Genomic DNA, 25,355 nt, shown 5'->3' on the forward strand with positions numbered 1-25,355 from the left:
AATAAAAGACAATCCAAAATTGTCCACTGAACTGATTTAATGCCCTTTGATGTGAGGTGTGACACATGTAGCAGCAGGAGGAAGAGACTCAGGTGAATTCTGAATTTTATAGCAAACATCTGTTGACATGATAAAATACAGAATTCACTAAAAAATGGCAACCTTTCATTTCATCTGGAGTAACTTTTAAGAATTATTTCTGACTGCTTAAGACACCTTCCCTCTGACAAAATTCCACTCATACATTTTCTGGGTCACACTCCCAATCTTAAGTGCATTTCAAGACACTTTGCGACATAAATCCACAGCCTTCTCACCCTCATACTGTAAAACAAATATCACTGAGTAGTCAGTCAAAGTTACCACATCAAATTACCATCTACATGTTCTTTTTTGCAAGAGACAAGACAAAATCCTTAAAATACAAAATATTTATTTTGAAAATGTCTTTATAAGAGAAAAAAAATCAAAACAAAACAAGAAAAAAAATCAAAACCAAATCAAAACCATACAAATTGTTTGGTTACTAGCATACCACACTAGTGCTAGAAACTAACAATGGAGAATTGCTCACTCAGGGATAACTCACAGACGCTCAGAGGCAATAAATCTCCACCTCTGCCCTTTGATTTCATATTGCACCCAAACACTGAGGCAAAGAGAAGCGCCGAAAAAGTGGCACGAGTGGTGAAATGGCATTCTGTCTCTTCTATGACCTTACATAAGCAGGGCGGGCAGACATGTGGCAACCTTCTGATTTTCTTTCTTTTCTTTTTCTTTTAAAACGAAAACACAAAACCAAAAACAAATTAAGTGAGTTTAATACATTTCTGAAATACAGTGGATACTTAACTGTTGGCATTGATATGGAGAGGATAAAAATGAAAACTAGAGGGAGCTCTTTGACCAAAACTCAGAATCCCAAGGAGTATCCCAACCTTCCAAAAACTGAATAGTGTGCTTCTGAAATTATGGACAAGAAGGAGAAAGCCTCGTTTCTGCGTTCGCAGTTGGTAGCAGAGTCGGAGGCTGCAGAGGTCAAAGTTGCACCTTTGAGGTTGCAGTGGAATCAGCTCAAGGCTCGGTAAGCCCGACCTTATAGCAGGTATAAACATATATGTATTCTTAAACCTTTAAATCTTTTTATTGTGGTTGTACAATATTCCCTGATGGCCTGATTTGGCCGCTGAGTGTAATACAGAATCCTGAAGAGATATCAAAATTAAAGAGGAAAAAAAAAAAACAAACCAAACAAACAAACAAGAGAAGTGATGAAATTGTCCATTGAGGGAGAGGAGGGGTAGTTTGATGGGGGAATCCTGTTTGTTGCAGTTTGTGGGACTTTCGTTGCTCTCCCTTGTCCCCTTCTTAAAATGTTACACACGCTGGTCAAACACACACACAGTTCCTCCATCACACCGCCGTGGCAATCTGCTCTGAGGGCGAAAGAAGGCACGTTTAGTGTGGACACTACATCAAAAGCACAAAAGCCAAGCTTCACCTCTCTCTCTCTCTGTAGAAATATTTTTTTGTTTGTTTTTACCTATGTTAGCTTCTTGGCTTTGTTGTAAAGTGAATCCACGACTTTGCTCATGTTCTGAATTGTTTCCAAGGCTGCTTCGTATGTTTTGTCCACTGGGGGCTCATCAAATATGATCAGGACGCCTTCACCTTGGTCGAGGATTCCTGCAGCCGTGTCATAACAACATATCACAGTACAATGAAGACTCTGGTGCTGCGTGTGAAATGTCTGACATGTATTTTCATAAGAACAGACGATTCTGTTTACCGTGAAATTTTTTGTCCAGAATCATCTGTGATAATTTCCTCTCGACATCTCCCTATAAACACAAAGAAATTAGTCACCAAACACATTTTAAAACTTTCAATACTGCAGACTAATTGGTTAACTGCATACATGCCTACCTTTGACAGTTTGATTAGACTTGATATGTGTTCTATCTGCAAACGGAAGGAGAGGCAAATTAAATACAGAACTTAACAAGCATCAGATCATCAAGATCATAAACATAAACAAGTAAAATAGTAGATAAATATGTCAGCTCTGAATATGGAAAGAATGTTCCAGTATTAGCTTTGAGAATGACTGTACGACCCTCCATGCAAAAAATACAATGTGAGATTAGATTATCACTGGGCATGTAAAAACGGGACAACTCTGATTTGATCATGTAAAAAGTGACTGATATGGGCCAAAAAGTCATACATGCTCTCACAATAAAAATCTGTCCTGTTTGAATATCCCTTAAGACAGTCTGAGAGCACAAAGACAACCCAGGCAAACAAGAAAATTTGATTGAAAAGATTTAGGACTTGGTAATAAATGCAGCAAGGCTCAACTGTAAGGTGCTACAGTGACAAGTTTTGTGAAGCTCAGCCCAGCACATCCTTACCTGTACTCTGGAAAACGGCTCAATGACTCGGATGAGGTTTTGTTCCAGCAGGCTGTCATACAGCTTGGCCAGGTGAGTGTTGATGATCGGATCGTCCCTCAGCTCTGCTCTGTACTCTGTTAGTGCCTGAAGGACGAACAACTGTGACTTGAGGCAATTTGTGTGAATGCATGTCACAAAAACTTTCATAGGATGCGTTATATATTCAAGCTACCCATGGAACAAGATTTTAGCCATTAAATATATTGCAGGTGTAATCATCCAGAATAAAAATCTTTCTGTGCGTTCTGCTCAACACCCAGCAGTCGAAAGGAGCAGCAGCTAAAGAGAAACAGATTTTCACACAGACAAGGCACGAAAATCCATTAAGACAGATCTGACGGGAATAAAGGGATTCTCACCTTTTCAAAGTCTGCTAATGATCTGTTCTTGCTGGCCTGGGCGACACATTTCAGTGCGTCTGTCTAGATGGGTCATGACAAAAAAATAAAAAGAAATTCTAAACGTCATTCCAGAGAAACAAAGTGAATGAAATTATTTTCCTTCACAAAACAGGGATGACTGTTCAGTACAGTGAAGGCCATTTCCTATGAGAAGGATCACGACAGAAACTGAAGTAACCGGAAAATGATTTTACTGATGTATTACAAAAAATAGGAAATTGCAGTGTTGACAAGAGGTTATTTCAGAAGGTCTTCTAAAGGCAGCGAGTGATGTTGTGTGCAGCAGAATATTCAGGAAAAACAAAAGCAACTGATGTATGCCAACAGTTGAAATAAATTAGACTGCTGCTTTGCTCAGTCTGCTGTGAGCAGGAAATGACTGGTACGTGCCTGTCGGCCGGCGTATCGCAGGGCCAGTTTACCACTGATCAGGGCTTGAACCTCCTCTGGTCTGAAACACATAAATAATGATCACATAATAAAGTCAGTAATGTTCTTGGTTCAGAGGTATCACGTGGATGCCAGGACAGGTGCATCATATCAAAATAAAGGCTGTATTTTGACTTCCTACTCACAAGTTGAGAACGATTTTGCACAGAAGCATGTATTTGAGGGCTGTGATGGCTCTGGGACTGTCAATGGAGTCGTAGCCCTCGAAGGCCTCAAAGAAGTAGGAGTAGGCCGTCTTCCAGTCTTTCTCCTCGGCTGCATGGATAATCCCTGCAACAGAGATGACAGTTAGTATTTATGGCCAAAACAAACCATGTCAGTCCCTGTGAAATGCCAACATAAACTGGACTAACCCGCTGGGCTGAATATAAACACCACAGCTGCTATGTGATCGTACGATTCAAAGAACTATTAAAGCCACGTGTGGAGCTTCACAGAAGAATTAGCCAAAAGTCGTGTCTCTTTTTCCATTTCACACTGTGTTGTAAAGCCATGAATAACCATGACACTACACTGCCCCCCAGCGCCTCTGCCGTCACGCTGGTAAACACAAAGCGCTGACTCAGAGACATCATCTGCACAAAATGAGCCGAGTCACTGAGGAACAAACCAAATATAACTTTTTCGGTCTACTGTTGAGAAGAGTTGCTTCCTGGAGTTTTCACTACTATTACAAAAATGTAATATATCTAAACCACCATAAAAATGATCACCACTATATCACTTCAATACAAATATGAAGAGCAGATTCAAAAGCATTATCTAGTTTGTGGTACCATCAAATAAGACACTGTAGAATTTGAATTCTACACGCATACTTCAGACTTGGCTGGCGCCCCCCAGTGGCAGAATCAAGAAGAGAGCTTAAGAAATCATTTGATTACAAAAATAGATAAACAGTCCTCAAATAAACTCAACACGTTTCTTTACTGTTTGGATCAGGGAAGTCACATATCTTCTGGAAGATGAATAAATGTTTAAATTGTTTGTTGACATGTTAAGTCCTCCCTTAGAAACCGTTTGCTGCTGCAGGGCTTCTTCCTCGATCCTCCCTGAACTGGCAAAGCTCCGCTAAGTTTCTGCTATGACAAATCTAAACATTAAATGATAAACGCTGTTCCCAAATACATTTTGGGGTTTGTTTTTCTCTTCAGGTACCAGATGGTAAAACTCTCATTAAACAGCTAAACAACATTTTAAGCACTTTTAAGTGGTCCAATGTCATGTTTCCATAGTTGTAATATTTCCTGTGATACTAATAATACAAATAATTACACACATCGAACACAGAAACAGGAAGCGAAAGCAGAGAACCCAACTGACCTGACTGCATGTCCAGAGCTGCCTGGAGCTTTGGAGGACAGTAAATGGCGTTGGCGGTGGTCCTGGCTGAGGTGAGGGCTGCGCGGGCCTTGGGCAGGTTGCTGAGAGCGTGGTACGTCTTACTTTCAAGCAGCTGAACCTCTACCAGAAGAGCTTTGTCATCCATCTTTTTCAGCTCCTGGAGCAACTGGGAGCCTGAGGCAGAGAGGATGAACAACAGTTAATAACATGTAAATTAACTGCTGCAATGGCTAAATACAACCAGAGTGCCAATATAAGTTGTTCTTTTTCGTCTCATCTCATCAAGACAGACGCTACCATTTATCAAAAGATAAAAATGTCCCGTCTCCAAACACTCACCAAGAGCCAAGGCCTCCTGGTATCGTTTGGTGTCAAAATAGAGTGAGATCAGTCGTGCCTGGAAGAAGAGAGAACGCTGTTAGACGAACAGAGAGGAACACAGATCTGACAATCAATCACCTGTGGAAAAGCTGCAACAGGTATTCAGGAAGACAAAATGCCATCAGTTACAAGAAAAATCAAAAGTCACTGACCTCAGGAAGCCCCAACAAGGCTCTCAATTTCAGAAATTTTGCACAATTGCTTAATTAAACTGGGACATTTGTAATCATTTACATGACTGTTGTTTGGAGAATATTTTTCAGACTGTAGCATGTCTGTAGAGTGTCCCTCTTCTCAGCTTTCACACATTCAAACATGCCAGAGTTTCATTCCATTATTTCCTTGTACACTTTATAAACAGTAATAATACAAAATCTTACTGATTATGCGTTTTACAATTTGGTCAAAAGCTCCAGATATTCCTGGCTGTGAGTGTGAACTTACTGGCAGTCATTTGGTCACAAAGTCCTCATAGACAGCAGAGTATAGTAGATGTATTAGCATCTCTCATTGTCCCTTTCTTCACACAAGCTGTACAGATTTGCTTCAACACATTTATCAAGTGTCCTCTGTTCATTTGGTTTTGATCCAAAGCAATGACTCAGGGGCGTTGTTGCATATCAGCTAACAACCAAACGCAGTACTATAACCTGTCTGAAATCACAGTGACATCCACTCCACAAGTTGGAACATATTAAGTTTGAGTCCCCCGACAGCAGCGGTTTATGTCTGGGGGTATCGCTTTTGTTTTCAGTATCATTAATCATGAAAGGTGTTGTATGTCAGTGCTAACTAGGGTTGGGTAAATGCATTGGCTGTTGGGGGATATGTTGTACCCATGGTTAATGTCTTTAAATTCCTGCCTCATCAGGTGTCAAACATAATGCAAATAATTAACCTTGAACAGCATAATTTGTGTGCCAGAAGGTGTCAAAGGCCTTTGACAGCCCTGTAACCTTTGCTGACACAGTGTTACCCAACTCTTCACTTGAGTATCTCCAAAACATGCGACAGGGGTTATGTTCCACTTGAAGACCTTCCATTTCAGAGATATCTCCTTGTACGCTGCACAATATCAAGTTACATTTACATCATTTCATAGCATCTGAAAGCTTATACTACACCTCCTTACCTCCAGAGCCTGTCGTAGGAAGGTCCTCTTTTCAGCCTTGGCCCACTCAATGCATTCAAGACAAAGCTCGACCTCCTGCCCTGTTGCTGCCTCCATGTCAAGAAAGAGGTCAAGCAGGGAGCGGACCAGCCGGGCAGCCTTGGCCTTGCTGATGGAAATCAGGAAAGGCCTCACAAATTTCAGCAGACCCCCAAGTTCTGAACACCACCACACGCCAAAAGGGAAACAAAAAATAGATATTTCAGAGTGGAAACAAAGTACAGAAATAGATCCATTATGTGAAGGCTTGGTTGAAAAGTAAAGTACAGCACAGAACGATCAAAGTTGGACTTATTACCTGCAGCCTGTCCGGTCTTGGCCAGGAGTGTCCCCAGCTCCAAAATGCTCTGTTCTTTAACCCTGACAGCTTCCTCATCATTCTCTTGAACATCTCTCCTCACTGTTAAAGAAAGGCAACAAACTGACATCAGAACCCACTGCATTTTTATCAAAGTCCAACTGCGCCAAAGTAAGACAATCAATCCATTAGTGTGACTCGAAGTCTTCCAAGCACTGGAAATCACGATTTGACAAAAGCAGCAACTCTTCACACTTCAGATGGAATCAGTGAATGTTTGGCTTTTTGCTTGACTAACAACTTAAACAACTTCAGCTGATTAATTTTCTGTCAGATGCCAAAAAAATACTTCGCCCAACTACAGAGAAAAGTAAACATTTGGTCACGCTATTTATACGTGAGAGAAATAAACAGGGAGTACAGCTCGACAGCTGACGGTCTGTAATGACAAGGCAATCTGAAGTCAGTGAAATGTAAGCACTGTTTACAGTTTGTTCTAACGCGATTTCCATTTCCTCTTGTGTTTACGCAACCAAAACACATAAGCAAGCATTCGCCAAAAACTCAGAAATAAATCTTATTAGTAATAGAATATGTACTTGTTATTTCCACTGTGTCAGAGGGCTGCCTTTCACTTCATTGGCGAAATGTGTTAAAGGCTTTTGACAACAAGCTAATGACGTTAGCTACAATAGCAATCGTGCTAACGTGACAGAGTTGAGGAGAGCTAATGGCTGTTAGCTTAGAAACTGTGGTCAAAGACACGACAACACAAGACCCATAAAGTGTGAAAAAATATAACATTGTTGAAAACTACTACATATTTCACGCCTGGGCCTAAAGTTAGCAAAGTGGCTAACGAGCCAACATCCACTAGCAGTTGCCGTTACCCACGGTTCAACAGTGAGTCAGCACGGCACACAGCCGGCTCTTGCTATTAGGCGCTACGAGCTAACATGCTAACCTCGCCACCACTGACTGAGAAACAGCACATTACAGTGGCCAGAGGAAAAGTGTCCACCTCGAAACTCTATCAGAACACCTACCTATAGAATGGAGAATGTCGATAGAGGCGTTGCGGTCCGTGCTAATGAGAGACTGGGCTCTCTGAAATTCAACCACCGCTGCAGCCGCCATCTTCCTTATTCAAAATGCTGCTTGAATGAAAATTACGTGCTGACACTCCGTTACTTAGCGTGTGTGACGTCAGTGTGTGATTTGCATGTTGGGATTTGTAGGCGATTGGGAAACGTAGTCCTATCAAAAAAGTGGCGGTGGGGGTCGTAAACATGTAGGCTGTCAGCAGCTCATTTCAGTATGCATTTGATTTGATCATATGGATCAATTAGGCTTCATAAAAGCGATATTAAAATTTGTCTGCTTATTTTTGTAAGACAAAAGGGATCACAGAGTTTGCTCGTGAGACGTTTTGTTCCTATATTTAATAGCTTTTATGTGAAAAAACTCCATCCACTCCGGCAGTTTAACACCAAATAATGTATTTAAAATTATCCAGGATTTAATGTTGTACTTTCACAGCTTTGTGTCGGTGTCTTAGACGAATCCCCATCGTGTTGATAAAAGACGACTGACTGATGTCCAGCACTGAATAAAACAGCAATATTTTCCCAAAATGATAAAATGCTAGATTGGTGTGACCATAAGTCAAATGAAGTGCACAGACAAACCTTCACTGGTGTACTGTCTAAATATTACAGACTGCTTGAGGATACTGTAAAAGCCTATGCGGAGATTAAAATAGGATAATGTAATACAGAGATCTTTCATTCAGGAAGTCTTGCCCATTGAACCTCACACAGTCCGAGTGCTTACAGGTGCGTGCTCTCATGTTAGATTGGTATTTGGTTAGGCTGGTGCTAATGGTGTTATGAAGAAAAACCTCCTCGGAGTTCACTGGGCTCAGTTTGCGGGAGCGCCTGCTGTGTGTGTGTGTGTGTGTGTGTGGCTATAGGCGGAGTTGTTTCCCAGCAGAGAGGCAGCACCGCGCACGGAGCGCAGAGCGGCGCCCCACCACCGCCTTTGCGTCAAGCATCCTCACGCAGCCAGTGACACACAACACAACATCAGCCCTCGCAGCATCCGCATCTCACGGCCAGGAGGACCAGGAGCACATCTTCATCCAGGCATCCATTCCACAACTGCCTCCCACCGCCTACACCAGGAGTGTTCATCCACCGCTTGCTTCCTCTTTTCTTTTCTGCATCAGCTCGGATTATTTTCTTTGTTGCATTTATATTCTCCGAAATGGTTTTACGTTTTAATCGCGTCTTGTAAGGAAAAACAAGCTCGGGACGCAGAGCATCATCGTTACAACGCAGTTCTACCCCCATTGAACAGGAAATCTGGTAAGTTTGTTTTGGTTTTTGGAACATATTCGTGTCGAAAGTGTAGTAGTTTAGATTGCAGAGATCTGTGGATTTATTATTTTTTAAAACAGGTGATGCGCAGTTTTTTCCAATTCAAAAACTATGATAGCAAATTAAAAAAAATATGGATATTAAAATTGTAGGCGAACAAACAAGATATTGTGAGCTTTAAACGGATAAGGGGAAAGATGAGTGTTTTCCTAATTTTTGAAGCCACCGCCTATCACGGCCAACATTTTGATTTCGACGCAGACGCTCAGTTTCAGCACCACGGAGAGCACCCGATGTACACAACCGCTCATCACAACAACAAGGAGCCCAGCGCATCTTTTAGTTTTAGCCCGGTAAGGTCACATTTAAAACTGGCCTGTTGGGGATCGCTCCGAGTCGGGTTGATAACAGGGTGATGGAATGGAGGGGATCGAGCAGCTTTTTTATGGCTCTGCGCAAGTGAGCAAAGTCGATCCATCGACCGCCTTTCGTGTGCACGGGCACTGCAGTGAGGATGAAAACACGTCGTGCAAAGAAAGAATCACATATTTATCTGTTAAATGAGTTGTAAACGGAGCTAAATGGCATGACCTTGGATTTGCGCTTTAGGATGCCGAATCCTAACGCATCCGAGCACGACCTTCACCTGTTAATAAGGTGTTTACGTTTCTGTCTTCCATTTTAGTGAGGGGGGTGGCGCGTGGCTCACTCGTCGGCCATTGCCCATAAAATATGAATGTCCCATTATGAAATGTTTTTGATTTTACCATATAGGATACATTTCAGTCAGACGTGGAGTCCAATGTCTTTGGATATCTGATGCGGAATCACCCAGATTTTTATTTTCTTCCGTGATCTGCTGCAGATGAATGCAGGCTGTGGCACAATTCCAGACCAAAATGTTTATGTTGGGACGATTCGCCTGCTTTTCACGCTGATCATTTGCAGCGAGGATGGGTTTATACTGATTGAATTAATTAGTATCAGCATAGGCTGATCCATTCCACCACTTACTGAGTCAAATCAATGCTGCTAAAAAGCCTGATGTGCTGTCAGATAAACCACTCAGGCTCACATTCATCAGGACATTACAGAACAGATAACTGTGATATTATCTAATGTAGACTGAACAATCTAACGTGAGATCATACACATTTTGTTTGCTATTTGTAAACACTGATGGATAATTTGAAGGTAATTGATCCTTCACCATTTATTTTTCTGATTATTGATCTTTTCTGCTCCCAGCAGCGGCCATCCGGAGACACAAGCAGAGAGCTGAATTACAGCAGCTCACAGGACAATTTCCTGCTTGGCTTTAGATGCCAAGCGGCAGCCTGTAGCCCGGGACTCGCTTTGAGACCCTCAGGATCTCCCCTGGCAGACGCTCTTCTGACCCAGTGCGGCTAAAGCCCCTGGACGCCCGCCCTCAGTCACCATGGGAACCGTGCTGTCTTTGTCACCCAGCTACCGAAAGGCGGCTCTCTTTGAGGATGGCCCGGCCACTGTGGGCCACTACACAGCCGTCCAGAACAGCAAGAACGCCAAAGACAAGAATCTGAAGCGGCACTCACTCATCAACGTTCTCCCATGGAAGCGGATTGTAGCCGTGTCGGCCAAGAAGAAAGGCTCCAAGAAGGTGCAGCCCAACGGCAACTACCAGAACAATGTCACCCACCTGAACAATGAAAACCTGAAGAAGTCGCAGTCATGCGCCAACCTGTCCACCTTCACCCAGGATCAGAGCACTCCAGCTCTCACCAAGAGCTCCAACAACACAGTGTCGTCTGTCAAGAAGGCCCCCCTGGCCAACTCCAACGTGGCCCCTGGGACCCCAAAGAGAGTGATTGTCCAGGCCTCCACCAGCGAGCTGCTGCGCTGCCTCGGGGAGTTTCTGTGCCGGCGTTGTTACCGCCTGAAACACCTGTCACCCACTGACCCAGTGCTGTGGCTGCGCAGCGTCGACCGCTCCCTGCTGCTGCAAGGCTGGCAGGACCAGGGATTCATCACCCCTGCCAACGTGGTCTTTGTCTACATGCTGTGCCGCGACGTGGTCTCCTCCGAGGTGGCCACGGAGCACGAGCTGCAGGCCGTGCTCCTCACTTGCCTCTACCTGTCTTACTCCTACATGGGCAACGAGATCTCCTACCCTCTGAAACCCTTCTTAGTGGAGAGCTCCAAGGAGACCTTCTGGGACCGCTGCCTGTCCATCATCAACCTGATGAGCTCAAAGATGCTCCAGATCAACTCCGACCCACACTACTTCACTCAGGTGTTCGCCGACCTGAAGAACGAGAGCCAGAAGGAGGAGGAGAGGAGCCGTTTGCTCATCGGCCTGGACCGGTGAGGGGATGCTGGGGGTGGGGTGGGGATGGGGGGGGTCAAATGGTTCAGAGGAGGAAGGGGATACTCCAGTCTGGCATTTTATTTATTATTGCCCCAACTGCGGTTGGACTTGGCCAATTAGGAAGCATTTGACATTAGTTACACCTTTGTATCTATTAGGAACACAACCTTCGACTCTGGATTGGGGGGGGATTTCAAATGTTTGCATTGTGTTTGCTAACAGATGAAACGAAAAAAAGTGAGAAATAGGATTTTAAAGGCAATGTCAAGCTTTTTGTCTCTTGAAAACATGAAATAATCAAGGCCAAATTCTATTTTCAGACAAGCAAAAGAGGGATTTTCTCTAAGCCTGAGAATGAAAGCTTTTTTGTCAACGATACATAAGCAAAAAATGCCAGACTTGGGTAAATCCTTTGCTAACATACAGATGTATATCTATATGAATTCAGACAAAAAAGACAAAAAAAAATTAGAAAAGGAAGCATACATCTACAGCAATGAATGTGGACAAGACTGAGGCTGCAGCAGCCTGCCAGTGACCTTCTGACTGTTTGACGATGTGATGTGCACTGCCTACTGCAGGAGGGTGAGGGCCATCGCCTGACTGGCTTTCTTCATGCATCGTGGATGAACATGCATCCCCGGCTGCAAACTCCTGGCTCTTTGGAATGCCGACACCACATCCCCTTCATTCATACGGATACGACTGGACATTTTTGTTTGTTTGTTGCCTGCAATGCATATCTGAAAGAACAGCAGGGGCCGTCAAAGCTGGATCCACTTTATTGTTGTGGGTTTCTGTTTGTGGCTTTGCAACAGGACTGCACAAGGGAAGACTGAATGGACAATAAGCAAACACTGCATTGTGGGACTTTTGATAAGAAGACCAGAGGACGTGTGGCCCATGATGAGTGGTCATACTGTGTGTGTGTGTTCAGAAACACCTGCTTTATTTTCTTCTAGACAAAAAAATAAAAGAACAAGTTAATGGCTGTTTTACTCCCCAGAGGCTTACACCTATGGAGGCTTATTTATTGCTTTTCTGGAACAAGTTTTCTTTCAATTCTTTTTTTTCTTTTTTTTTTTTTACTTAGAAATGTAATGTTTTGCACGTGTGCCATGCAATTTTACAGAGTTTCCGGGAGGGCAGGAGCAACTATTACTTTTCTTCTTTTTACTTGATTTGTAATCCAACTGCATCTGCATTAGAGAATGCTGTGAACAAAGTGACACTAGTTTTTTTAGCTATGCTTGCTAAAATAGGCTATTTGTTTACAAGGGAAATTCTTTTTGTACTTTTGTCTATAGGTTGTGTTGCAACCACTTTGGAATGATTTTTGTGCTTATGATTCAGCGTAGAAAATGTTAAAACAGTGCCATATCTTTGATGAAAATCCCACAGGTCTGAGATACTGGACTGTTTGTCTGGCTGTTGACTGATCGGGTGGGTTTTCTGGTAACTACTTACTGACACCTAATTTATTGCCATTTATGTATTTATTTAGGCACATTTAATGTAAATGAGATGAGAGACGTTGAAAAGGGAAACACATGGAGAGGCTACGGCTGGCTTAGCAGGTGTGCTTATCTTTGGTGGGAATGAAGATTGATCTGGTTTACGCAAATGAATGTTGTAGGATTGTATTGATGAATACCCAATTGAAAATCCCTTGGGTCGAAACCAATGTCAAATCTGACCATCACCAAAGTGACATCATCAAGGACACCTTGACAGAACAACACATCATTGACTTTACTTTAAGAAAATGTCCTAAGAACATCTTTGGCCTGCACGATGAGCTAACCCAACCTGCTGTCCCACATATCAGAGAGAAAGCACACACATTTTTCCAGGGGAATAAATTATTTCAGTGACACTCGTTCAGCATCACTGCAGGAAAGCACAGCTTACCTTGAGGATAATCCATCAGCATCACCTCTTTGTAAATCAAACGGGAGGTGACATCACATTAGAGGGGCTGTAGGAGATGAGGTGACCTCCACAGGAACAATCACATTTTCAATCACACTGCAGTGTGCGATGGCAACGACGTCCAAACCAGGAAGCATGCAGAACAACTGAGACACGTACTGTTTTTATTTTCTAGGAGTACATGAAGCTACTTAACTGCAGCCACAATGACTGCAATCATTGGAGAAACGACAGTATTTCCATCTAGAAATGTGTGAGAAATGTTTTTACTGGTTTTCACATCTCAATATGGACAAGTTGTGCGCACTCTCTTTCTTTCACAGTGTTCTGAAAATTGGTCTAAAAAGCATGACGGACTTTTGGTCCCAACAATGGAAGGCTCGTCTCTGCTGCAGTGTTACTGTGAGGCAGAGAAGAGCTCTGAGGGACACCACCTGAGCTGTGGGACTGTGTCCACCATGTGGAGTTAGATCAGATCACTTGGAGTGTTTGTACTGGCACAACAGGGGGACACGCACTTTGGACGGGCTTCTGCTCTGGCAGATTAAAGCAGGGCATCGGGCTAAAGGGCCTCAATAAGAATCTCTCTGTCCACCGGGTTGAAATGTGCCATTCATTTCCACTTTGCATCATTGAGTAGTTGTTTGAGAAAATACTTTCAGAATCTTATAAAATATGAAAAAAAGACTCGAGTGATAGTTAAAGACTTCTGTCAAATTCTTTTCTGTATCTCGTTGCGTACTTTGTAGATTTAAAGAAAAAAAACAACAACAAAAAAAAACAAAACAGTGGTCAAGAACTCCAAAAAGAGAGGCATTGGATGGCTGCACATGTGCGCGAATGTGTGTGTGTGTGTGTGTGTGTGTGTGTGAGAGAGAGAGAGAGAGAGAGAGCGACTGACAGCGTTTTATTTGTACAGAAGAATGTGTGACATGTTGTTTTCCTACACACATGGAGCATACACCAACCACACCAGTACCTGGACTTGAGGGAGGGGTGTCGATGCTGTTCAATAAAAATGTTCCTTTTCTTTTTCTGTTCTTTTGAAAAAGACAAACAAGCTGTTGCTGTAATTGAAACTTTTTTTCTGTTGGTTTCTGCTTATTTTAATTTATTTTTGTACTGTGATGGAAAAATAAAATGCACTGATCGTTCAAGGCCACCACTTGTCTCTTTGTGCCTCCAGCTGTGGACTGATGTGCGCTCATTTAGTTTTACATTATTCAACATGTCTTTAAAAAACAAACAAACAAACAATAAAAAACAACTTTATTCATACAAGGAAGTTTCACTGAGGAGGTTGCACACATTCATGCCCGGAAGCTGCCATTACATTTTACTCAAATATTCTTAACAACAGTCACTTCTGGGGCAGTTGTGATTCTAAGTTTAGGCTATTAATCGTAAAGTGACTGTTTAAGGCAGACCTGGGCACAAAGGGCCGGTGTGGCTGCGGGTTTTTGCTCCAACCAACCAAGAGCACACAGTTTGACCAATCAACTGTCTGAAGACTGAGATCAGTTGATTAAATGAGTCAAGTCTGGTGTGCTGCTGCTTGGTTGGAAAGAAAACCTGCAGCCACACCGGCCCTTTGTGGAACAATTTGCCCAGGTCTGAGTTTAAGGTGACCTTGAGCAAAGACACTGAAACACCAACGTGCCTGCGATGTGTGTTTCTTGTGTGTGTTATTGACATTTGATAGGAAACACAGAGCGTCCAGCGGCCTAATGGTGGAGACACATAATGGATCCTCTTGGCTCTCCGCAGAGGACCTTTGTTGTCAAAATAGGCTAAATAGATTTTAAAAAAAGAAAAAAAAAAGATATAAAAGACAGCAATTCCCTTCCTCTCTGATTGAAGGTGTTAATATGTGGAGTCAGTGGCTCTGGTGGATGTTTGAAGAACAAACATCCTTATACGGTGCTTTTGATGACCCGGGAGACCCAAAACTAAAAGCTGTGACTCCCTCCTGTGATAATCAGTTTGGTTAAAGTTAAAGTTAAAAGTTAAAGTTAGAGACAAAGACTGGGAAACATGCGCCCCTGGCTGGGAGTCAGTGCTGTATCACCACACACACTGAGAGTCCCCCTCACATAAATTAGTTTGGGTCAGCTCACTCGTCACAGATCACTCTCTGTCCATTAGCTCCCATTTATTTAACCATCAGGGCAGCCAGTCCTGTCTTAGTCACCGCCTTTGGGGGGAAAAGAGACAGAGAGGGAGAGAGAATCAGTCATCCATCAGCCAGTGGCTCACAAACCCCTGCTGAGGTATCTGCTGATGGCTGACACAGTGGCAGTGGGAAGCGGCGTTGTCATGCCGACTGCAGGGGTTTTAACCGTGTCGACGTCACTCGGTGAAAACAGCTGTTAGTGGGTGGATTAAGGTTGAGCTCGAACAGGCTATTACCACACGGCACGTTACGGACTGGGACCAGCCGAGGGAAACGTCCGAGTCCACGCAGCATCAGTCTGATGTGCAGCTGTCCGATCACCCCCTCACACACAAGCTTGGAAATCAACTAAACGCAGCAGCTACTGAAGCAAATAAATTTATTAATAAAATGATTAGTGAAATATATTTTTTCATTACAGGACATCATGAAATGCATAATCTGCATTTACACAGAATACATTTGCTCAAAAAAATAGTATTACAACGGTGAAGTTCCCTTCAGACTCGATCTGGAAGTTACAGGTTGGTAATCACAAATATTTAGAATATAAACTTAATATAAAATTAGGCACATACTGGATGACTGGTGTATACATACAGAGTTTGTTTAAAGCCAAAGAAATATGGAATAAATAATCAAAAAGAAAAGTGGAATTTGTTCCCCTTTGGCTGGACAGGATTGATAAGAGAGTCAGATGCTTCTGGAACAAAAACACAAACATCCCACGATGAGGAGCAGTTACAGGGAGGAACACGATGGCACGAGTCTCCAAGTGTTAACATTCATGTCTGACATTCTTCATCGCCCATTTTAAAGGGGTAATTACAAAAGCCAGTGATTTTTAAACTTGTCATGAAGTGCATGTAATGGAAAAGTAATCTTTGCTGATTTGGTCTGCACACGCACAAACATCAATTTTGTTGAATTTGTTATCAGTAATAAAAGATACAGAACGACAATAACCTTTAGTAAGTTTTGGTTCCACAGTATTTACATTTCAGGTCACTTTTAGTTGCTGAACTACTAGCTCCTATTGTCTGATGCTATGTTCTTGTTGCTGGCATAGTTTCTCGGTTTGTTTCCACACCTCCCGGGCACAGGACGGCCGAAGGAAAAACCCAAAACAAATCAAAACAAAAAAACAGAATAACGGGAAAACCTTCGCTGCCCTGCAGGACGGTACAGTCAGCCCAACCGGGCGAGAAGCAAAGTGATTTGACTGAGGGAGGAAAGTGGAGAAGGAGGGAGGGATGAAGCGAGGGCTGGAGAGACGAGAAGAAAGCCGAGGGAGTAGAGAAGGAGAGGAGGCCGAGCGAGGCTTTGTTCTCCAGCCCCCTTTTGCCTCGAGAAAGCAGAGAGAGAAGCGCTGAAGTGAGAAGTGACATGGAGTCCATCCTAATGATGAGCGGTGAATAGCAGAGCAGAGAGGAGAGGAGAGGCCCTGTGGGAGATTACCATGCTGAAGGATAAGGAGAGCTGCAGTGTTACAGTCCACACACACACACACTCTCTCATCAGGCAGCTCCTGTGCCTGAGCTCCTTTGAAAACCGTCTATTAAAGCTACCCATGTCACTTCCTTAATCCATGCTGCGAATGCACCAGTTTCCCCAAACAACTCGTTTCTGCATCAAAGCGCCTTATCAAGCAACAGGACAAGGACAGCCACCACAAAGCTGCGAGGTACAATGGAGATTTGCTCCTTCCAAAGACAGGGGGCACGGACAAACTAATTAAGATAAACGACTTGTGTTCAGACAACACTCGGGCACAATTAGAGGACTGTGCCGCTGTGGCTAAAATGACTGCTAGCCAGTTTTCCTTATCGCTGAAATGAAGTGCAGAAGAGTGCGTCTGCCTCCTCAACTAGGCCAGACGTCGAGGGAGGGAGCTCCGATTCATCACCTTGGGCTGTCCATCCTTACTTACGACAGTCAGTGCTCTTTACTTGGTCAAATCTCTGCCGGAGGAGAGACGATAACATTTCTGCATCATATGATGACCTTCATATCGATATGCCCTGAATGAATTAGTCACATTCAGCAACACTGAGACTTCTAGAGCTTTTGACCCTCACATGAGCTTCATGAGTAGAGTTTGCTCAGCTGTCATGGAGTTATGAGGGTCATTTTTTCCCCCTGCTTACTAAGGACTTCTTTGTCCATGTCTGCTTTGAAGCAGAGCTTCAGAGTGAATTCTCATCCAGCTGAGAAAACAGCCTCACCACAAGGTCCATTAAGAAGCTGCTCTGGTGCCATCACGTGCTCTTTGTCCGGAGATGGACTTTTTATTATTTGGCAGAGCAGAGAGCAATTAACCACCAGAGAGCGGAAGAGGCAGGGGAGGGTTCGGTAAAGGAGGAACTAACCGTCACCATAAAATTCTCAATGATAACAACCAGGGAATCACTAAGTGTGCCACCGGCCGCCTGGCTCGCCACAGTGGAGTAAAGTGCGTCTCTGATCTATCTGTCATGTGGATGTCTGAGCACATGAAGACTCAAAGCTGGGACGAATGAGAAGATCAGCATCGCTGCACTCAGTGTGCTTGTTTGTAGGGTGAAGTAAACCTTCACAAGCTTTGCTCAACTTTACTAGCAGCAAACCATCTTGAAAGTGTTGCATCCTCTTTTATTTTACATCCAGACACTCATGAGACACACTTCAGTGTTCAGATATGAGCCTTAAGCTCGCTTTGCTAATCTGTGCTGCCATTAATTTATAAAGCAGGTGGAATAAGAACATATTGTGATGTGCTAACACTTACAAAAGAATAATTAGAGTGATCGGTTTCAACACATTCGACAGTTTGCGAGAACAGTACAAACAAAAGTGTTCAAGTGCCGATGAATTAATTTGAGTGATTTGGCTTTGAGGACAGCGAGGGGAGTTCAGCAGCAGCGTCGGATGAAAACCAAGTCTCTAAACAGTCCGAAAGTCAGTGCCATCATCGGACAGGGAGGTGAACCGGGCCAGCAGACTTCATAGCCCCTCTGTCTTCACTCTGTCACTGTGGACACCAGCCAGACTCTCAGTGCCAGAGCCAAGAAGAGGAGAGCTGAAAGAGCGAACCAACACACAACCAGAACACACACTCTCTGATGAAGAGGATGTATGTCATCGGGCCTTTCACTCAGCACAAAGACAGCAAATGAGACTACGTTCAGGAGCTGCAGTTCACACGGGATCGTACATTACTGGCCTCTGCTGCTAAGCTAGAGCATTAAGTCTTACAGTTCAAGAGCAGATGAACTCAAATTACCTCTCGGGAAAAAAAAAAGCATATCTTCATATTTGTCATCTGTTATTCAGTTTTCATTACAGTATCCCTTTTATACTTAAATGCAGTATAGTATAGACGTTCGTAATTAAAGTATATTCTAACCTTTGATATGTAAGCTGTATCCGAGTATTATAAAAGTACAAACATTGCAGCAGAGAATATAAGAAGCAAGATTTAAATTAGTAGATTTTAACGCTTTGTATGGAGCAGGCCGCGATGTTCAGGATATGCTCAGCACATCCTGTGACGAACAAACTAACCACGAATCCAACTGGGAACTCGTGCCTCAGACACTGACTGAACCACCGCATCACATTTTCACGCTTTGTTCCCATTTGTGATTGTAAACATTTGACGAAGTAAAAGTGGACTTCATCAGTAAGTGGACGCTGCATTTCCTTTCGTTTACCACGTCGGTCGGCTAGTTTTCAATTAAAGTCGTTAACATTTTTATTCCTTAGAATATAAATCAAAAAAAAGTGTTTTCTTCTCTTCCAGAGCAGATAATCAAAGCTGAGTGTAAGAAAAAAAGCCATACATAAATATCATCTTACTTCATTTTTGGGGGTTTCGCCTTTGATGTGGCTCCTGCACAGGAAGTTGCAGGGATTATAAAATCCTGCAAAGCCATTGAACTTTTTTTTTTTCCAAATTATGCAACATCAGTGGTTCAGAGAACAGTTGCCACATAATCTCCTCTCACCTTGACTACCACAATTTTTCATCGACAGTAAAGTAAATATTGCACAAAACAAATCATTAGAAATTTGGATTTAACAAAGGAAAGAACACCACACCACTCTGGTGGATTATCCTGTAGTGCATTTTTTAAAAAACAAACTGTTTAGCTAATAACGTTTTGCATGTAGGCGCATCATACACTTCCTGTTTGCAGTGACACTGCACAGAAATCTACCAAACGGGTCAAATTTGGCATGGCTTTGCATTGTGAGGATTCAATTAACCCAATCCTCCTTCAGAGCTGCTACTGTCACATGATGAGCAGCTCTGCAGAAAAACACAATAACTGAATCATTATCATCATCATCATTATCATCATCATCATCTCGGCCTGGTTTTATATCAGCTGTCACTGTTTTTCTGGTTTTCGTTTGGCCTGGTTTAGTTCCCAGGAACAGCCAGGATGTAACCGGATCGACTCTTGGTGAAGTCTGGCTGTGGTTGGTTGATCTTGGGCTCCACGATGACTGTGCACTTCCTCCCGTTCATGCTGCACTGGATGGGACTCGCGATGTTGACCTGCAGCTTCCTCTTCTCACTGCAGAGAGACAATAAACGATTGGGATTTTGGCAGGATGCTCACCAGGAAACATTTAGAGATATAATCAAAGTTTACTCGTGCTCTTAATGCTGCTGCTCCAATACACAAGCAGCTTGCCTCAGTGGCTTCACATTACATTCAGTCATAGTTTAATGCACAGGAATAAAATATGCAGATCCATTAGTGACCTGTGTGTGTGTATGAGAGAGAGAGAGAGAGAGAGAATGTATGCGAGAGTGTATGTGAGGAGAAATATGAGGGCCATAAATCATTGTTGCTCTCACACACAGCATCATAATCTCACAAATCCCCCCTCCGACACACACATGACTACTGTATACTTTTATATGCGCAGTCATACTCTCTCTCACACACAAACACATTACTGTTTGGGGCCATAAATCACACTGACTCACACATAAACACACACACACAACAACAACAACAACAACAACAACTGTTCTGCATAAACTCATTGAGGCACATTATCACAGCCAGTCTAACATAGCATTAGACCCTTACAGTCGGACTGGTGAGCATGAGAAGGATGCTGCATCGAAGACGCTGTATTACTTTACCCACACATATACGTGTTTTCAGTCACTCTGATTGGACGTTCATGCTGTGCTGTCACCGAATTCCACGAACCGACTACATGTTCTGCTTGTTACGACGACGCTGCAGGGAGCTTAAATTTGATTTGACTTTTAACAGCTCTGAAGTGCTGGCAGAGAAAATGTGTAAAACAAAATGTGTTTGTCGGTCTGTATTGTTCACAGTGCTGTTGGTCCATGTGGTATTTTGTTTACGTGAGTCCAGGCAGAATGAGCAGCATGTGGCGTTTTCTGCTTTCACGTACGCACATATGGATATTTGTGTGGGCGGTGGTGACTTTTCCACCATTTTGTTGGAGGTCATCGAGGTTGAGATCGTGCCATCGTTCAGGTTACCACCGAATGACGGCGATATTTCTGCTCAGAAAATAAGCATGATGAAGTGCTGTGGTGCAGATAAGAGCTTCAATAAGGCATTTTAAACTCCAAAATAATCTGCCAAATGTGCCCCCTTCTGGACAAAATGAATGTGCAAATGGTGCAATTGAACTATTCAGGCAAAAGTTCAATTCAAGTCAAGTAGATAAGAAATATCTTTGTTATCCTGACACACATATTAACATTATATATGTTTGGCACTGCTGTGTGGACAACTACGTTCCATATGACAACGGCTAAAGGCTACCACATTTAGGCTAACGTAATGTAACCACAGCTTGTAGTTGGCTGCCATCCTTCACAGCACAAATATAAAGAATTGCATGTAAATACATGAGATTTATTGTGCTGTACTGGATTGGATATTGAGAATCATGGAATTTCACTGGCACTTAAGCAATCGGCAGGAACTTCATTTCCCAAATTGTGGAACTATACATTTAAAAAGGGCAGCAGTTTAATTGAACGGTGAGATGATGTAGATAGATAGATAGATAGATAGATAGATAGATAGATAGATAGATAGATAGATACACTTTATTGATCCCAGGCTGGGAAATTAATATTAGCATGTAGCTTCTCGTATGGAAACATTCAAGCAACAAAGAGAATTTAAAAGAAGCCATGATGAGTTGTCTCTACCATCATGGGTCTGTGATGTGGGAGTGCAGCTGTATTGTAGTAAGATGAGTGTATAGAGTGTGTGTGGGAGAGAATAAGAGCGTATACGTTGGGTTGTGCTGCTGCACGTCATGAAATCCTCTCACTCAGGAGAGATTGTGTGTATGCGTACATGTTTGAGCACGCTGACCAAGAAAATTAAGACGAATAACAGAGAAGATGTCAAGCAGCAGTCCTGCTGAAGTAATGATCCATATGGTGTTGCTGGGCTGGAGCTGCAGCAGCGCAGTTGGCTTTTAGCGCCTGTCACATCGAGTTAGACCATTACTGCGTGAATGGGTGCTTTGCCTCGTTTGCTCTTAAACAGGATCGATGACGGGAATCAAAGAGTGAGGAGAAAAAGGCATTCATTTTGACAGTGCGGAGAGGGAAATGTGATGTGGTGTAAGTGTGCAGGGGGAATGAGAAGATGAAGTGTGGTGGATGTAAAAGGCTGACGTGCGATAAACACACATGATCTGTGCGTTCACTCGAGTGCTCGGGCGTGACACACTTTCTCACTGGCACAGTCGCCGATCACGGCTGCCCGTGGTCATTCGTAAACAAATCCATTAACTGCAATTACTGCCAGAGTCACACCAAGCCGCCCATCTCGGTCCCTCCAGTCTAAAGTTGGAAAAAGAGAATCGAGGACCCGATGACACCGACTTGTTGCGCAACAACAATAAGTCATAAACAACAAGCAAAAGGCTCCTGCTGCCCACGCTGTACTCCTCTGCAGCCTCTCTGCATCTCGGCTCATGCAGAGTGGAGAAGCTCAGGGTAGCGCTGATGCTGGTTTCCATGGCAACCCCCATGAACTGAACTCCCCCATCTGTCATGGCTGCCAGCCAGCCAATGGTACTGTGTGTGTGTGTGTGTGTGTGTGTGTGTGTTGTGTCTCTTTCTCTGTCCGTCTCTCATCCTGTTACTTCTCCATCTCACTGAAATGCCGGAGGGGAAACTGTGCTGTGCTCCTCGTGAAGGGCAAACAGGGTTAGACTCACACTCACAGAAACACACAAACAAATACACACACAAAACCCTTACAAAGCTTCCAGTGGGTACACCAAATGAGTCTCTGACACCTTTCTGATCGGATCCAAAGATCTGGATCTGGATTCTGGATGAGCACGCTGGCATTCCAATAAAAACCAACAGAACACTTCATCTCTGAATAGAAAATCACAATCAGTGGAGTCTTAAGGTCACTGCCCGCCCTTTCCCATTAGAGGCTGGCCTGGGCCAGTCAGAGCCCCGAGGGCAGACTTAGTCCTTCACTGGATGGCCTCGCCGACTGGAAAATCAATTTTTTCCTTTTCCCTACCCCCCAGTTCCCTTTGTGTGTCTTCGCCCTTCATGCCATGTGAGTCCAGGCTCACTTGCTCCCAAAAGTACATCCTCTTTCTTTGGAAGGAGGGAGGATAAGGAGAAGGGAAAGAAGAGGGAATGTGAGTTTAAATGAAATAGAAGTGAAAATAAAAGTTGGGAACAAAACTCTGGAGGCTCGAGGAAGAGTTTAAGCATGGCAAAAAAGAGAGTTTGTCGAAAGTGATTTCTAGGAGAGACAAAGTTAAAAAAGTAAGGGTGCTGAAAGGTATCAGACTGAAGAGAAGTGCTGCGGAATGAGAAAGGGAAGTGGGATGCAGGCTATTTTCAGGTTGAGCAGCCAGGATTACCTCCAGTCTGTGAGGCCATCCAGTCCTACTTCTGAGTCATCCCTCTAATAGTGTACCTGGCTCTCCCCCAAGCTCTCTGCTGCTGAAAAATATATGAGCGCTGCAGGTGGGGAGGAGGGGCAATCTGCAGAGCTGACTTGCTATAAAGAATCTGGACTTTGAGGAGATGATCAAAGTTGGATCCTTCCCCACTTCCAACTAAGATGACAGAGCCATTTCAGAGCGAAACAGGAGAATCATAGGACATTATGCCAGCCGGTGAAGGAGCTAAAACAGTGGCAGTGAAGAATAAAACTAATTCAAGGTCGAAGACAGAAAAAACGATCTGATTAACATGTGGTCAGATAGCACTGGGAAGCATCGTTACAAATTTATCCGACTTTGCTCTTCAAATGAGCATAAAAGCACTTGAGCGTCCAAGTCCCTCCGTCGTATTAATCAAAGATATCATTTGTATTCCAGGCACAATCCTATTTAATCAACTCTCGAGGAGACGGTAATGAAGGAGACAAATATTTGCATCAAAGGAAAATGAAGATAGTTAGTCACTGAGCAAGATAAACGATAGAGATGGGGAGGAGGCCAGTGATTATGAGCAGTGCAGATTCTGTGCCCAAAGTATGCAGGAACACAACAAATAAACCTTCCAATCAGAAGCAAAGGACTGTTGGTACACAAACAAAACAACACACACACACACAGTCCCAGCAGGTTGGTACAGACATGAGCAGGAGGTGAACCCATGCTGTTAATATGTCAGAGACTCAGAGCTGTTCTCCTCCACACACACACACACACACACACACACACACACACACACACACACACACACACACACACACACACACACACACAGCACTGACCAAGTCATATCATTTTCTTGATAAAAAAAACAAAACAAAACAAAACAAAAAAAAAACACTCCAGCATCAATATTTCAGCTTGTGAGACCACACTGAGATCAAGACAGAAAATGCAAGGAGTGAGAAGAAAGCATCCACACATGTATACTGCATGTATTCTCCTGACAGTGTGTGTGTGTGTGTGTGTGTGTGTGAAGGTCAGGCACCATGCGGCAGGGCTGAAGGAAAGCACACTGCAGGCAGAACCGCGCTGCCTTCATGACTGACGGACAGCCAGGCTCTTCCTGCACACTCCTCGTGCACAGCAGGTTCAGACAGTCTTTCAAAAGCACCGCACACATGGACCAGGAGCAGCAGGGAGATTTAAACGCTGGCTGCAAGCTCTGGATGGGATTATGTGGTGCAAATGTTAGACTGTACGCTTGTTTCCAGGTATCGTTCCCCTTCATGGTAGTGACAGTAGAAACAAACAGGAAACAGAACGAAACGAGGAGGATTACATGCCACAAGGCCGGGATTAAATCAGGGATGTTGCACTTAGCATGCACCTTAGACCACTAAGCCAGATACTGCTCAGTAATACTCACTGCTGCATTGCATTGTGGGATATTTATGCCAGCGTAGTGTTCAAAGCTTGAATTTGGGAATATTCACACTATTGGTTTCAGACATGCTAAAAACACCTCACATGTTGTTTTAGCCTACTAAATAGCATGCTAGCATGCCATTTTTATGCTAGCTGCACTCTGAGGCTGAACTGAGCTAAATGCTAACACTGATGTACTTTGCAACGTTCCTCCACTGTGGAGTCAGCCCATACTTCAGTATCCCTTCATGCTTTTTCTAGATTTCTCTCTCCCCACTTAAATACATGGATTTGCATTTGACACCAGACCTGACACAGCATCTCCCTCTTCCTGTTGCCGTCGCACCTTCTGTCTGTGTCACATGGCCGCATCACACGTCTCACGTGCTCCCGTGTCTTACATTCATACTGCAGTGGAAATGGAAATGCAAAGCAGGCAACACAGAGCAGCACAAACACACGGGGCATCCACACACCTGCATCAGACCGACACAAATCTGAACGGGCCTTCACTAGGAGGACCAGTTGTTGTCCTGGACGATCATCACCGCCAGTATGGATGGATGAAACTGTGCAGGCTCCGTCTGCCCCAGTTTAAATTGGCTGGGCTGTGGACTGGTTCAAAGTGTGAAAACTGCTTTGTGAGTGCAGGTCTTTAATTAGCATCACGGTGCCCGAG

The 25,355-nt window shown here is 43.6% G+C and overlaps 3 protein-coding genes across 6 annotated transcripts in view; 1 reads left to right on the top strand and 2 right to left on the bottom strand.

The window, feature by feature from the left end:
* Positions 1–413: 413 nt before the first annotated feature.
* On the bottom strand, positions 414–7,705 carry psmd11b (proteasome 26S subunit, non-ATPase 11b). 2 transcript variants are annotated; one of them, XM_046377509.1, is made up of 13 exons: positions 7,548–7,705; positions 6,502–6,603; positions 6,165–6,361; positions 4,991–5,048; positions 4,631–4,825; positions 3,433–3,577; positions 3,248–3,308; positions 2,816–2,878; positions 2,415–2,540; positions 1,927–1,962; positions 1,790–1,841; positions 1,544–1,686; positions 414–1,431 (listed from the first exon to the last, which is right to left on the bottom strand). In XM_046377509.1, exons 1-12 carry the CDS (start codon positions 7,636–7,638, stop codon positions 1,544–1,546), a joined length of 1,269 nt encoding a protein of 422 aa, XP_046233465.1. In that variant the 5' UTR covers positions 7,639–7,705; the 3' UTR covers positions 414–1,431. The 2 variants fall into 2 exon arrangements, with proteins under 2 accessions (XP_046233465.1, XP_046233464.1); XM_046377508.1 differs by having other exon boundaries at positions 414–1,436.
* An 856-nt stretch (positions 7,706–8,561) lies between these two features.
* On the top strand, positions 8,562–14,490 carry cdk5r1b (cyclin-dependent kinase 5, regulatory subunit 1b (p35)). 3 transcript variants are annotated; one of them, XM_046378179.1, is made up of 3 exons: positions 8,562–8,867; positions 10,128–11,222; positions 11,808–14,490. In XM_046378179.1, exons 2-3 carry the CDS (start codon positions 10,318–10,320, stop codon positions 11,827–11,829), a joined length of 927 nt encoding a protein of 308 aa, XP_046234135.1. In that variant the 5' UTR covers positions 8,562–8,867; positions 10,128–10,317; the 3' UTR covers positions 11,830–14,490. The 3 variants fall into 3 exon arrangements, with proteins under 3 accessions (XP_046234135.1, XP_046234137.1, XP_046234138.1); XM_046378181.1 differs by having other exon boundaries at positions 10,131–11,222; XM_046378182.1 differs by lacking the exon at positions 11,808–14,490 and having other exon boundaries at positions 10,128–11,226.
* Positions 14,491–15,693: 1,203 nt separating this feature from the next.
* The window catches only part of myo1d (myosin 1D), an 83,333-nt gene continuing 73,671 nt past the window's right edge, over positions 15,694–25,355 (bottom strand). The window contains exon 22 of the mRNA XM_046376529.1: positions 15,694–19,893. Within this exon, the coding sequence (XP_046232485.1) occupies positions 19,737–19,893 (157 nt within the window). The 3' untranslated portion in view covers positions 15,694–19,736. The remainder of the gene's footprint in view (positions 19,894–25,355) is intronic.

The sequence above is a fragment of the Scatophagus argus genome, chromosome 21 (genome assembly GCF_020382885.2).
Source record: "Scatophagus argus isolate fScaArg1 chromosome 21, fScaArg1.pri, whole genome shotgun sequence".
Lineage (NCBI taxonomy): Eukaryota > Metazoa > Chordata > Actinopteri > Scatophagidae > Scatophagus > Scatophagus argus.

What these genes read in the sequence shown, in the direction of transcription:
- psmd11b (XM_046377509.1), bottom strand. Translation starts at nt 7,638, where the DNA reads ATGGCGGCTGCAGCGGTGGTTGAATTTCAGAGAGCCCAGTCTCTCATT. An exon ending in CCAGGAGGCCTTGGCTCTTG is followed by an intron (nt 4,826 to 4,990) that starts GTGAGTGTTTGG and finishes TCTCTGCCTCAG; the next exon opens with GCTCCCAGTTGCTCCAGGAG. An exon ending in TCTGGACAAAAAATTTCACG is followed by an intron (nt 1,687 to 1,789) that starts GTAAACAGAATC and finishes ACACGGCTGCAG; the next exon opens with GAATCCTCGACCAAGGTGAA.
- cdk5r1b (XM_046378179.1), top strand. Translation starts at nt 10,318, where the DNA reads ATGGGAACCGTGCTGTCTTTGTCACCCAGCTACCGAAAGGCGGCTCTC. An exon ending in TTGCTCATCGGCCTGGACCG is followed by an intron (nt 11,223 to 11,807) that starts GTGAGGGGATGC and finishes TGCCTACTGCAG; the next exon opens with GAGGGTGAGGGCCATCGCCT.